The sequence below is a fragment of the Arvicola amphibius genome, chromosome X (assembly GCF_903992535.2).
Source record: "Arvicola amphibius chromosome X, mArvAmp1.2, whole genome shotgun sequence".
Lineage (NCBI taxonomy): Eukaryota > Metazoa > Chordata > Mammalia > Rodentia > Cricetidae > Arvicola > Arvicola amphibius.
The window spans coordinates 106,260,263-106,273,690 of NC_052065.1; the positions used below are offsets into that span (position 1 = coordinate 106,260,263).

Here is a 13,428-nt window from a genome sequence, read left to right on the forward strand (position 1 = left end):
TACTTAAATTATTGAAAATAAAGGACAGGGTGTGTTAGTCTTCTTCATGGTGCTTTCAGGCAGACATCAGAATCACTTCTCCCTAAAGAAAAAGATTAGAAAAAGTCAAGCGAAATTTGTACAGTATTAAAATGATAGTTTAACTCAAATTTATAATATGTAACCCAATGCTATGCCTCAAGCAGCTATTATTTAAAACGCCACCATAAAGAATAGATCATTGGGCAGGAAGGAAAGCTACATGCTTTCTAAACTGGAGTTCTATTTACATTTCTATGTCAAAGGGTAACTATTCGTCAATTTAAATCACATTTGAGTCTATTTATCATTCTATTTCTGAGCCTGGTTCCCTGTTTCCCAAATTATAAAAACTCATTTTATCATAAATACTAACTGTATCAATCAAGATACAACTTCTCACTCAAAACAGAGCATTAAACTGTTCTCATAAAAGAGAAACAGAGTCATCAATTGACTAGTATTCATTCTTTAGCTCAATACATTCACTAATAATAGCTTTGCTCAAGAGAATTGTGAATGCCAGTAAAACAACCAAGAGTGCTAATTTGATTGCCTTTGCTACTATAAAATGTCATTCATTCAAACACCATCAGTTCAGAAATCAGAATCACGGGAATTAGGTTACCATTTGTCTTTCTGTGCCAGAAGGGCAAAGGAGGTTTTTTTTATTAAACAATAGGGAACATACAACCCATGTACTCACTGAACTATCCCATCTTTCAAATCATATGTGCATAGATTACTGAAGTAAAATGGTACTTACTATCTACAAAAAGGACTAGGAAAACCAAGATTGAAATAAAGAGATTAAAGTATCTTGACTTCATAGACTTTCTATAGTTTTACAATTTTATTAAAAGTGTATATTAGAGCATATTATGACCCCTTTGCATAGCTGCCTCTCGCCTGATTTGCTGGCTACAACTACTTCCTTGTTTAATTATGCTTATGAGTCCTCCTGCTTGTTATGTGGTTATGAATAGGTTGACCCCAACTCTAAACTTCCACTGAGCAGGAAGCCACACTTGCGGTACCTTGTGTACTCCTAGCTGAGGACTTCTCAACTGGATACTGCAGCGGTATTACAATGCCTTGATCTGGCTTCTGAAATGCTGAAATGAGATTTTTTATTTTCCGGAAGAATCTTTTATGCACCCCAGGTGCTGTCTGGGAAAAAAAAGACAAAAAATATATTTATTTGCCTCATAATGCTTAAAAAAAGACCCGTAAGATGTGAGAGGGATGCTTAGAGAGGTAACATGTGTGTAACTTGCTCCAATATTTGAAAACATAAGGAAGAAAGGAAAACAACATCCAGAAGAGCTTACTTTGCTTGGCTGAATTTCCCTGCAAGAGGAGCTAATGAGCTGTCATTGCAGTTCTCCCAAGGGTAGGACTAGTTTGTACAAGCTCTCACAGCCCTGCCCTTGCGGACTGCTACCCATCATACATCCCGAACCTCTAAGGGTGCACAGGCCATTACCCACGACGAATTCAGCAACAGAGGGGATGAAGTTAAACATAAAAAAAAACGTACAGATCCTACAGGTCATTAATAAAAAGCCTGAGGAACCAAACCAACAACCCGTCCCCCTGCCATCATTTTACAATAGAAAATACTACTCAGAAAATTAAAAAGTGAGTGCTATGATACATACAGCTGCATGGCTGGCTAATGCTCATGTGCTTTTACCTCGTAATACAGACTGACTCATCCTTCATATTAATTTTGTGTTCTTTTCCCAGATTGCTCTCACAGTCAGCACTGTACCATGCCAAGGTTTTCTATATGACACGAAAATGAAAGACTGTAGAAGGTTCTCTTTAGTTATATATTTGTTAGTTTTTAAAGAGATCGCACTTGCAGGTGGCTGTTAAGAATGTATTCTTTCCCTGACATCTGTGCTCTCACAAAGACACTGCCTGAAATCCACATTCCCCACAAAGCTTATGAGCCTTGCTTTAGGCACCGTCTCAAAACTGTCATAAAATAAAATAGTATTGCTACAAGCAATTGAACAATGACTAGTTTTGTTTATTTCTTTTCTTTTCTTTTTAGAAAGTTGTTTTTCAGCTATTCCATCTGGAAGATTTTTTGAGATAGGAACTGCTTGGTTTTTAGCATTTAATGAGAAAACACAAAGGCTGGCACACAGACTTCTGTCAACTGGATGTTAAACTCAAGATAACAGACTATCCAAGTCATTCTCAGTCGTTGCCTACGTTGGAGTAGGTAGTTTTCCAGTACAAACACTGCAGATGTTCTCTTTAGCTGTAAATTAGTGTCTGCCTGTACAGTTTCAACAGATATAGAACAGACTCCCGCCCATATCTTCTGATCAGAAGACCTTCCTAAATTTCTGTTGAGGCCTCATCTAGAAATAATATGACCATTCCCACAGAGACCCCAATAGCTCTTAAGCACTAGACAGACGCTGCAAGTTACGAAGGCATGCAATGTGTACAAAATACCACCTTAGTTCTTTCTGAGGGCATTTTTGGTTTGTCAACATACTTTCCCATCTCTTGCCTTCACTGTTTTCTCATGGATTGGTAGATATTGATTCTTTCAATTATTCTCATTTCACAGGTACAAACATTCAACCTAATCATCTTGCATAAAGGAAAATAATAAGCAGGTGTGAAGTCACACATACAGTCAGAAGCAGCAAAATTTTCTCTTCATTCCTTTCAGACTAGGACTAGACCAAGAAGTTTGAGTGAAGCTGAAGACACCAGCCAGAGGAAAAACTGCATATTTCCCCAGAGGGGAATCATTTCAAACCACACTTCATTTAGGCTATTTCTTGTGGCTTATAAAAGCATTTTCAACAGAGGCATCATTTCTATGGGGACTGAGAGTTAACACTAGATTATCCATGCTGACAGAGAAGAGAAATACCACCGGACATTTAGAAGCAATTTGAACTTGAGATGCGGCATTTCTTTAACAAATGACTGACCTAATTTAGGATGATTGCTTAGGCTAATAAGTAATTTGCTTACTAGCTAAGGATCCCATGGTGACCAACTACCCATAAAAGGGCAAAGGCACAGAAATTGGCAGAGAGCAGTCCACTTTTGACAATGCACTGCTGACAATCTATACATTAATAAATGTTAATCAACTCATCATAAATTTAGCCTCCAAGGGCTAAGTTAATATCCTTAGCAGTGCTCTATCTAAAATTAAAAAGATGTATATTTGTCTTTTATAATTCAATAGATTCAATGTTCAATTTAATATCACATCTTAAAACATATCTTATAATTACATAGGGACAGAGGGTAGAATATTCCTGACGTGATCTTTTCTTATGGTGTGGCAAACTAAAATGGTTTTCCTGAAAGTAGTACAAATGCCACTTATTCCATTTTTGGAAAGACATTTCACACACACACACACACACACACACACACACACACACACACACACACAAAGCTTCGCTGCCACTATCCTGTCAGTGAATTCGGTTCTTGTTCAAATTTGGGTATTTCCCATACTGCCACCTCTTAGTTATCCATGGAAATATGTTTTGAATCGCAGCTGGTCTTCAATACACTCTGGAGAAATTTTTTCCAGCCAGGTGGTATGAGCTCTGAGAATTATGCACTAGTTTAATATTCACCTTAACAAGAAGGCAAATTTTATAGACAGGAAACTGCAATATGCATTTCATGAAAACAAGACGTTTTTACCTCTTTCCCATTTGGGGATAATCCATGCCAATCTTCTGCTCTCATAGTGCAAATAATTTAAATATTATTATATAAAGAAGGTCAAATCAGACAACAGGATAAGGGATATTTACGTTCAATAAACCCTTTCCTTCTGAAAATGATTGCAAATATGCAATGATGTGATATGAAGTTGCATGTGAGATAGAAAAGAAAAAATAGAAAATGTGTCTAAGAATCTATATCACAACCCTTTTTCCCAAAGCTTAGGAATCGTTGTGGAAGAGAGGTGAAAAGAGAGTAAAGACAAGAAAACCGTGTCTTCCAGACCCAGCAGGACAGGTTCACATATGAACTCACAGTGGTTATGACAACATGCACAGGACCTGCGCAAGCCTAACCCAGATCAAATGCCAGCATGAAGAGAGGAGGTGTACACAAAGTCCCACTCCTAGGCAAGGAGCTATTGGCAATTGATAGCTACCAGGAGAAGAAGAGCCAGCTTTCTTTAGAAGAATAGCCCCCTGGTAAATCAATCATGCTTCCGTGGAAGGCCACACATCCAAGAATATTTAGGCAGCACAAATTGAGTTGACAAATTTAGCAAAACAAAGAGTATACAAAATTTTGTAGATAAGGAGAGAGGAATGGACCTGGGAGGAACTGGAGGACAATGGCAAATATGATCAAAACATACAAAATTGTTAAAGAACAAATTTTTAAATCACAAAAATATCAAAGATTCTTTCCATAAAATATTTGTATTGCTCAGCTGAAGTATTTCTTGAGGGAAAAGGATTATTTGTGGCAACCCATATACAAATTTACATATTCCAGCTACATATGACTATTCCTCCTGATAAATCAAAGTGCTTACTTATTTGCAGTGATGGACTTTTTTTAAAGGAAATATAGTTTTGACTAGAAATGATACTGATTTTTTCCTTATATAGTATCACGAAATTATCCTGACACAAAATAATAATGTGACCAGTGAGTGATAGAGTATTATATGAAGTAGCATAATCAAAGAACGTTATACACTAGTCTTATGAAACACATTACTATGTGCAGTGAATATATAATAATTAAAAAACAAAATTAATTAATTGCTCAGTGGTCTCACACTTGCCTGGTATGCATGAAACCCTGGGTTTCATCCCTAATCCTGTTTTATAAAAAACTAAAATCCCTAAAATTTAAAGACAAAACCTAAAGTATTAAGTTAACCAATAAATAACAATTTACTTGAATCTACTTTAATTCATTTTCACAATTTAAATGCTTATAATCTGTACTTTGCTTTTTACTGATAAATTTGTAAGACATTTTAAATTTTTGTCAAAACTTTATAATACCTTGAATGCACAGATTAATGAAGCTATTAATAGAAGCTAATATTAACATGTATGTTTCCCAAAGATCATAGTGAAATACTTCAACTATCTGAATGGACTATTATAAAGTCAGAAACCAACTAAAGCAAAAGTTTAAAAACTATAGTTTGGGACTCACTCGGTAGTTTGTAAGATGGTTTATTCTTTGCTCCTTTCTATTGTGTTTTGTAAAAAGAATTCACTCCATTCTTGGACTGACACAGTGGCTCTCAAATATTTTCAGTCACAAGACACCTTCATTTTGAACAAACCTTATTCAAATCTCCAGTTCATAAGGAAAGCTAAGGATAACTTCACAATTGAAGTCAGATAAGTATCCAGAATTAAACCCACTCTCACCTCTGCCTCTCCTGCAACCCCCTTGCTAGGGAGTCCTAAGATAGAAGAGAACTGTGATTCAGAAAAACATGCCTTTAAAAACTGCAATAGCAGGTAGGAATTTGTTGTGCATACATGTATGAAATTCTCAAAGAATATTTTTATTAAATAAAAACTGCAATTTTACCTCTTCTCTATCCCTCCTATCCAGAGGCCTCCAACATGGCTCTTGTGAGAGTCTTGCTGACGCATGCAGAGCAGCACCAATTGTCTGGGTACTTGGAAATGCCTCTATCTCGGAACTCTTGTGCTTGGTAAATTAGCCCTGGACTATACAAAATCATGTTGAGCAGCTTTCAGTAGTCCACACTTTTGGATGTTCACTATATGCTAGACTCTGCAGCTAAGAGCTTCTTTACTTGCATTATCTTACACTCCTTGAAATGACTCCTCTTATTTTACAAATTGCTTCAATCAAAAGTAACTATAGAAAGAATCACATGGAGCCTAAGGCTATTAGTGACTAGTAGAAAAGAGAAATTCCAGTTTGCCTGTTTTTATCCACGACAGCACCAATGTATACATCAGTATTATTCAGTATATGCTTTCTAAAAGTTTGTATAGGTGCTGTAAGTTAGGCATGATCCATCAAAGTTCTTCACTCTTCAAAGTGATCCCACTCCACAAAAGTCTGGAACCAAAATTTTCTAAAGGCTTCTAAATGAACCACCAACAACTATGGAGTTAAGCGTTCATGATTTAAATATGATTAATATTTTGGTAATTTATGATGTAACTTTTGTTTTATAAACAAACCTGAATTTCAAGCACTTTTCTGATACCCAAAGAAGCAAAAATAAAAGAACTGTACCTCAGCACTCCAAGAACCTGTTTCTGTCTGCGACACTCGATATGTATAGATGTAACCTTGATACCTGTGAAGGAATGCATTTCCATTACTAATAGTTTCCAGAAGAACAATGGATGCTCTAAACTTGAATTTACTTTTATCTATAAAAGTTATATATACTGGATGTAAATGGACAGCTTCGTGGCAGTCACAGGAAGAAAAGCCATTGGATTTAATTTGCTTGCATTTTATTTCAGCCTAATCACAGTTTCCCACCATTTTTTATGTGGTTTAATACACCTAAGGATTTGTTTGATAGAGAGACTGGACAAAAAGAAACTACAGACCTGCTGGCACTGATGAAAAAAATCATAATTATGAAACACCTTTAACAGAGTCTTACTGTTTTTTAAGTGTACATAGTCTTAAGCTAAAAATGGTTGACTGAAATAAGACCCAATTAAATTAACTGATAGTATTAATTACCAAAGTAATGTGAGTGTATCACGCTATGAAATATAATTATTCTTATAATATTACTATTATAATAAATAGTAATATTCTATTACTTTATAACATTGTAATTTAGTAGTAATAGTAATTGAATTTTAAAAAGGAGTACTGTACCAAGGAATTTTATGTATTCTTTGAAATAATTAAATTCTGCTATTTTCAGCAATATGAATAAAACTGGAGGGTAGGAGGTTAACTAATTCAAGCACAGAAAAACAAAAAGTATATAACTTCCTTTAAATGAATAAGGCAAAATATTGACCTCAAAGAAGTACAGAATAAAATGGTGGTTATTATAAAGCTAGAGAGATGGGTGAAAAGTTAAAACACTTGCTTACTGTAGAATATTAGTGAAAGATGTGTCACATTTGTTTATGCTGTGGAACATTTGTTTAATGATGCAAAATGTGCTGCATTCTTTTATGCTGCATTTGTTTAACTCTGTGAAGCAGTGTTACTTTGTCTGTCTAAAACATCTGATTGGTCTAATAAACAGCTAAATGACCAATAGCTAGTCTTGGAAAAGGATAGACGGGGCTGGCAGGCAGAGAGAATAAATAGGAGAAATCTGGGAAGAAAAGATTGGTAAGTGAAAGGAGAAGGAGACGAGACCAGGAAGCAACCACCAAGCTACATAACAAGCAGTATAGTAAGAAGTAAAGAAAGTTATATATAATAGAGAAAGATAAAAGCCCAGAAGAAAAAGATAAATAGGATAATTTAAGTTAAAATAAAGCAGGCTAGAAACAAGCCAAGCTAAGGTCAGACATTCATAAGAAAGAATAAGTTGATAATGACACTGGGTTTTGAGATAATGACATTGGGTTTTGATTCTACTACATGTACTGGCTTTTTAGGAGCCTAGTCTGTTTGGATGCTCACCTTCCTAGACCTGGATGGAGGGGGGATGGCCTTGGACTTCCCACAAGGCAGGGCACCCTGACTTCTCTTAAGACTGGAGAGGGAGGGGGAGGAAAATGGGAAGATGGGAGGAGGTGGAAATTTTAAATAAATAAATAAATAGAATAAACCTCTATGTGATTTCTTTGGTAACTAGATGGCAGGCCCCCTAAAGAGTAAAAAGCTAAAAAACAAAAAAGAAAAGGAAAAACCATTTTGTCACCCAATGTGGGGCTCTCAACTATTCCTAGGGCCTGAGAACACTGAAAAAAAACAATAGACATGGCTCCTTTAAGAAACTCTGCCTTACAGAAAAGCATTTAAACAGCATTTTTACCCTAAAAAGAAACAAATAATTAAGTAAAAAAATTCCTGCCATAGTGCAGGGAACTAGCATTTCATAGCTAGGGGGTTGAATGCAGTTCCTGGGCAAACACACCTCCAACTGGGCCATGAGCTTTAGGCTTGTCTCTCATGAACCTAGAAGTGGATGGAGCCAGCCAATAGAGTCTCTCAGAAGACCCAGCTATAGCTTAATAGTTTAAAATTTGCTCACAAAAAGATGAGATACACAGTAAAAGAGGTACAGATGGAAAAAACTCTAAACACATTCCAATGTGTTGAACAACGGCATAGGCTTAAGAAAGAAAAGAAAATGGGTATAGATGACCATAGAAATAAAGAAATAGTTTAAAATATTAATAAAGTTCTTAAAGAGAGAGTAAAAGTAATATAAAAGAAAGGCCACATAAGATGGGAAATACACAGGGAGTCTGAATCCAATATGGTATTGTGTTGATTTTGAATTTTTTTGATTGCTGATAGGCAAAAGAGAGCTGTTAACATACCTGGCAATGAAAGAGGTGAAGGCATAAATCACAAACAATCACACACCAGTTTGGAATTATGATTAATAGAATGGTTGTTTATTTAAAGGGGAAAAACTTACAGATCACCGTCCCAAACAACAGCCCTCTGTGCAATCAGGAAGGGAGCCTAGTCGCCGGAAGCAGAGCTGGAAGCCACAGAGCGAGCAGAGGGCAGTTGCTGCTTTTTTAAAGAAGGAGAGACCATGCCTCAATGGGCTGGTATCTCAGCAGCTATTGGCTGAAGGAGTGGAAGGAGCTCCCGCAACACTTCCTCCTTTTGTTTAAGTAAGAGCGTTCTAAACATACTACGAAATTATATACAATAAGTACAAATACCCTATTCTAACTAGCTTAAGTCTTGTATAATAAATAACTTGGCCAAGTCATGAGAGGAAAGTATCTACATTTATATAGTCTTCAACCGCATCAAAGATCCAAGAAGGGAAATAATGTTACCTGAGTAATTAGGAAGTGCATTCAAATAACTTCCAAAACATGCAACAAATCACAGAGACAACTAGCTACCTGGACAATCACCCAAAGTCACGTTTGCAGCATTGAAGCAACCAACTTTGGCTAAGGCCTACTGACATACCATTTTCAAAGGCAAGAAACTTTTCAAAACTATCTTACCCTGTCTTGGCAGGATATGACAGTCCTGTTTTATCCTTTTATGGATACTCTGTATCTGTCAGTGGTTGAGGTATGGGCATTTCTTTGCCCAAAGGCCAGTTCTGCCAAGAAGAAAGGCTCCACGTGGAGTGTCTTTGGTGCTCAACATTCTCTCAGGAAATAGATCTGTGTTGCCAGGAGCAATTGTGTCTCACTACCGAATTATTTGTCTACCATGGAACTCTGAGTTAAATTAAAGGCCATTTTCTACAGCTCTTTGAAGAGGTTGAAGATTATCTATCTATTCTGAGTATAATCTCTATGTATCTAACGAACCTGATTAGTCTAATTATAAAAGACAAACATAGATGACTATTGATCTATATACCTATTGATCTCAATACATATCTAACTTAAAGATCAAGAAAATAAACAACTGTGTAACAAATGATGACAGTGACCTCCAAATATAAACAATGTACAAATATACATTGCAATATGGTAAATATATAGCAATACATAAACAATATATAAATATCTTAATCAGAGGTAGAAATGTACACTGCAATATGGTAACTATACATATATCAATACAATATATATAAATACATAAAAATGTTTTAAACAGAGGTAGAAGCATGCATGCATACAATAGTCAATATAATTTAACATTGTATCACTATACAAGAATCAATACCAATATATTTGTCTAAAAACAGTAACTAACAATTACAAATCTATTATCCCATCATCCAGTTATCCCTCTTTTTTTCTAAAAGATCCATGAGCTTATAAAATTCCTCCCCCAACCTCCAACCCTCAACCGTATACTAATTATAATCAACCTTAAATAATGTCCCTAAACCCAAGGACAAACTTTACTGGGAGAAAGGACATCGTCCTCTAGAATTACTTCCAGCTGTCATGGGGGTCACGTTCTTTCTGAGGGATCTTGTGAAAGTAAAATGATGGTTAAATTTCAATATCAATGTCTTTTAAAATTGCAAATAGTCTCTGAGTATTTTTTGCAGGTCTGGCCAGAATGTTGTACAAGATGTGCACCATTTCAGCTAACCAAGTTGGAACTGTCTTGTGCAGCTGGTACCCAAAACAGGTCTTGTAGTCTTGTAGAAGCACTATCAGTATCATGACGTCATATCAACCAGGTGGAGTTGTTGTTATGGGGCCCCATCTTCTTCCTGGAAACTTCAAATGTCACTGCAGGAAAAACTCATTGTTCATTGTGAAAAACTTAAACATTAATCATATAGACATATACAGACATACATATATTCAATGAAAGGCACGATAGATATATTCAATGAAAAGTATGAAAGATATGAAGAATGTCTATCTAACTGAAATATATCTCTATATATCTAGAAAATCTAACTAACATGACTACAAGCTTTTCTATAATTGATGATTATCCATTAATAACCTATATTTCCTAATTATACATTATGTTTTTAAATGAACTACATAATCATAATATACATATAACAAAATTGACCTTAAATTTAAATCACTAAAGCAAAATCCATATCAATGCAAATTATTCATACCTGTATCTTATCCCCCTATTAAACAGAAAAAGAGGAAATAATGTGGGAGAGTCTTCTGTTTGTGTTGATTTCATTTGTTAATAAAGAAACTGCCTTGGCCCATTTAATAGGCCAGCCCTTAGGTGGGTGGAGTAGACAGAACAGGAAGAAGGAAGTGAGATAGATAGCTCAGACAATTGCCCTGCCTCTCCTCTCTGGGACAGTAGCCATGAAGCCAGCCACCAGGTCAGACATGCTGAATCTTTCCCGGTAAGACACCACTCGTGGTGTTACACAGATTATTAGATATGGGTTAGTCAAGAGGTGAGTAAGAGGCTGAAACTAATGGGCCAGGCAGTGTTTAAGTGAATACAGTTTGTGTGTTGTTATTTTGGGGCATAAACTAGCCAAGTGGCTGGGAGCCGGGTGGGATGAAAAGCAGGCCTGCCTGCAGTCCCTCTCTACATAGAGGGACTGTAGAAATAAACCAGTCTATATACTTTAGGAATGCCTACACTTTAAAATGGAAGTCAAATAATGTATTTGTAAAATGGAACTTAAAAGTTTTATTGCTTTAGAAAGAGGTTTTGCTTTTGTTCCCACAGGAGATGAGAAGCTGTGAATTCCTTCAGGATTAATACGAATCAGGTTTGATCAGGGGCAACCTCCTGAACCTTGACAAGTGATATCTATCAACAAAGGTAACAGCCGGTCTTCCCAGGACTTGGCCATTATCTCAAATTTCTCAAGTACCCCTAAAGATGCCTTTGCCACAGACAACAGGAATCAGTCAAGAGCAAACAATGTCCACATTCCCAAGATTTTGGGGAGTGGTATTTTGTTAATGGATGTTTGCTATCATTTAGGGGAATATAGGAATATAGGATAAAAATACAAGTATGAGTCTCAGATATTTTACATTGGCATGGATTTTGGTATATTGATACAAATTTAAAGTTATTTTTGTTACAACCCCTCCCACACACACACACACTATATATATATATATATATATATATATATATATATTTCTACTCTTGTTTGGGGTATTGTGCTTATGCAGCGCATTTAAAATGCAATATATAATTAGGAAATGAGGTTAGTAGTTAGTCTATAATATTTAAACTTGTAGTCATATTAGGTATGTTTTCAAGGTTAAATAGATATATTTAGGTAGATAAATGATCTTCACTAAATTTAAATACTCATAGAATATGATATTTAAAATGTTTTGTTGACTTAGAGCTTCTCATGACAATGAGATACATCTGCTCCTGGTAGTACCAATTTACTTCAAAGAATATTATGGGCATTGAAGAAACTCCACATAAGTTGTTTTCAATATGGCAAGGCTAGCCATTTGGGCAAAAGCTGCTTTTCCTTGACTGCTGATGGTAATGCTGTATAAACTGGACATGCCAAAGCCTCTGGAAAGTGACTGCTGAAGTTGTCAAAACAAGATGATACTGTTCTTCAGGGTTCCTGCTTCATGAAACACTCTGCCAGACATTCTGCAGGACATAGAAGAAAACGACTGATGAAGTGCCAAAATAGGCAAAAGTCTTTCAAATTTCCTGATTTATGGAAAAGTGTGCCAGATACTATGGGCCTGTAGGCTGAAGACGGTGCCCTAATGTTGCAGAGGAACTTTGGGTGACTGTAAAGGCGGGTGTCTCTGTTGTTAAGTAATATTAATTCCTTCTGGTGTCTTCGATGGAGTTAAAAGACAAAGTAATTAGAATTTCAGCTTTTTCGTTATGATAGAATGTAAGTTAGGTATAAAACATTGCACCTCACTAAAATAGATAATGTATTGTTTTCTCTGAATTTGCTAAATACAAATGGATTAAATATTTTAAATGTAATTCTTATTTGATAACTGTTTTTGTTGTATATAGTTTCACTATGTTAAAGTTAAAACCTTTCATTTTTATTTAGACAAAAAGGGGAACTTGTTAATCTCACAGAGGACTCAGTACCTACACAGAAGTTCACAACCATCTGTAATTCCATTTCCAGGGTATCAGATGCCCTTTTGCTCTCACCATGAATTCCAAGCAAGCACATGGTGTACATACATACATGCAGGCAAAATACCCACATATAAAATAAGATGAATAATCGAATAAAATCAAAACAATGGTGGTTAGCAGATTCTGGGTAGTATAGAGGATTAGAATAGTTAATTGAAATGGGATGCTGATGGACAGAGGGAGTCAACTGTAATGTTCTACATGACAATGCAATAACTATGGCTAACAACAACTATAATTGTCTATTTCAAAATTGCTACTGAGGAGAATTCAGAGCATTACTAGCGCAAAGGAGTGATAAATGTATGAGGCGATTAAGAAGGCAATTACCCTAATCTGATCATTAAACATTGTATACATTGCTGAAATATCACATTGTATGCCGTCACTATGGACAATTATATGCAAATTAAAATTATAAAATTAATGAGAGAAAAAATAGATAATACTTCAAAGCAGTTTGTCCTTTCAAACATGGTAAATATTGTTCCTATTACTTGAATCATAGGTATTGTATGCCTGTTTAGATGAATTCTACTCTATAACAAGGCTTTTAAATGTGAGGTTTTTCTGTTCAGTTGCCATAAACAATACCATAGACTGAATATCTTAAATGAGAAAGAAGGTATTTCTCATATTTCTGGACGCTAACTCCAAGGACATAGTATAAGCAGGGAAGGTTTCATTCTTAGG

The 13,428-nt window shown here is 35.7% G+C and overlaps 1 protein-coding gene across 1 annotated transcript in view; it reads right to left on the reverse strand.

The window, feature by feature from the left end:
* The window catches only part of Sh2d1a (SH2 domain containing 1A), a 28,222-nt gene continuing 14,794 nt past the window's right edge, over positions 1–13,428 (reverse strand). The window contains exons 2-4 of the mRNA XM_038317328.1: positions 6,286–6,349; positions 1,056–1,188; positions 1–82 (exon numbers count right to left, since the gene is read on the reverse strand). Coding sequence (XP_038173256.1) covers positions 45–82; positions 1,056–1,188; positions 6,286–6,349 — 235 coding nt within the window. The 3' untranslated portion in view covers positions 1–44. The remainder of the gene's footprint in view (positions 83–1,055; positions 1,189–6,285; positions 6,350–13,428) is intronic.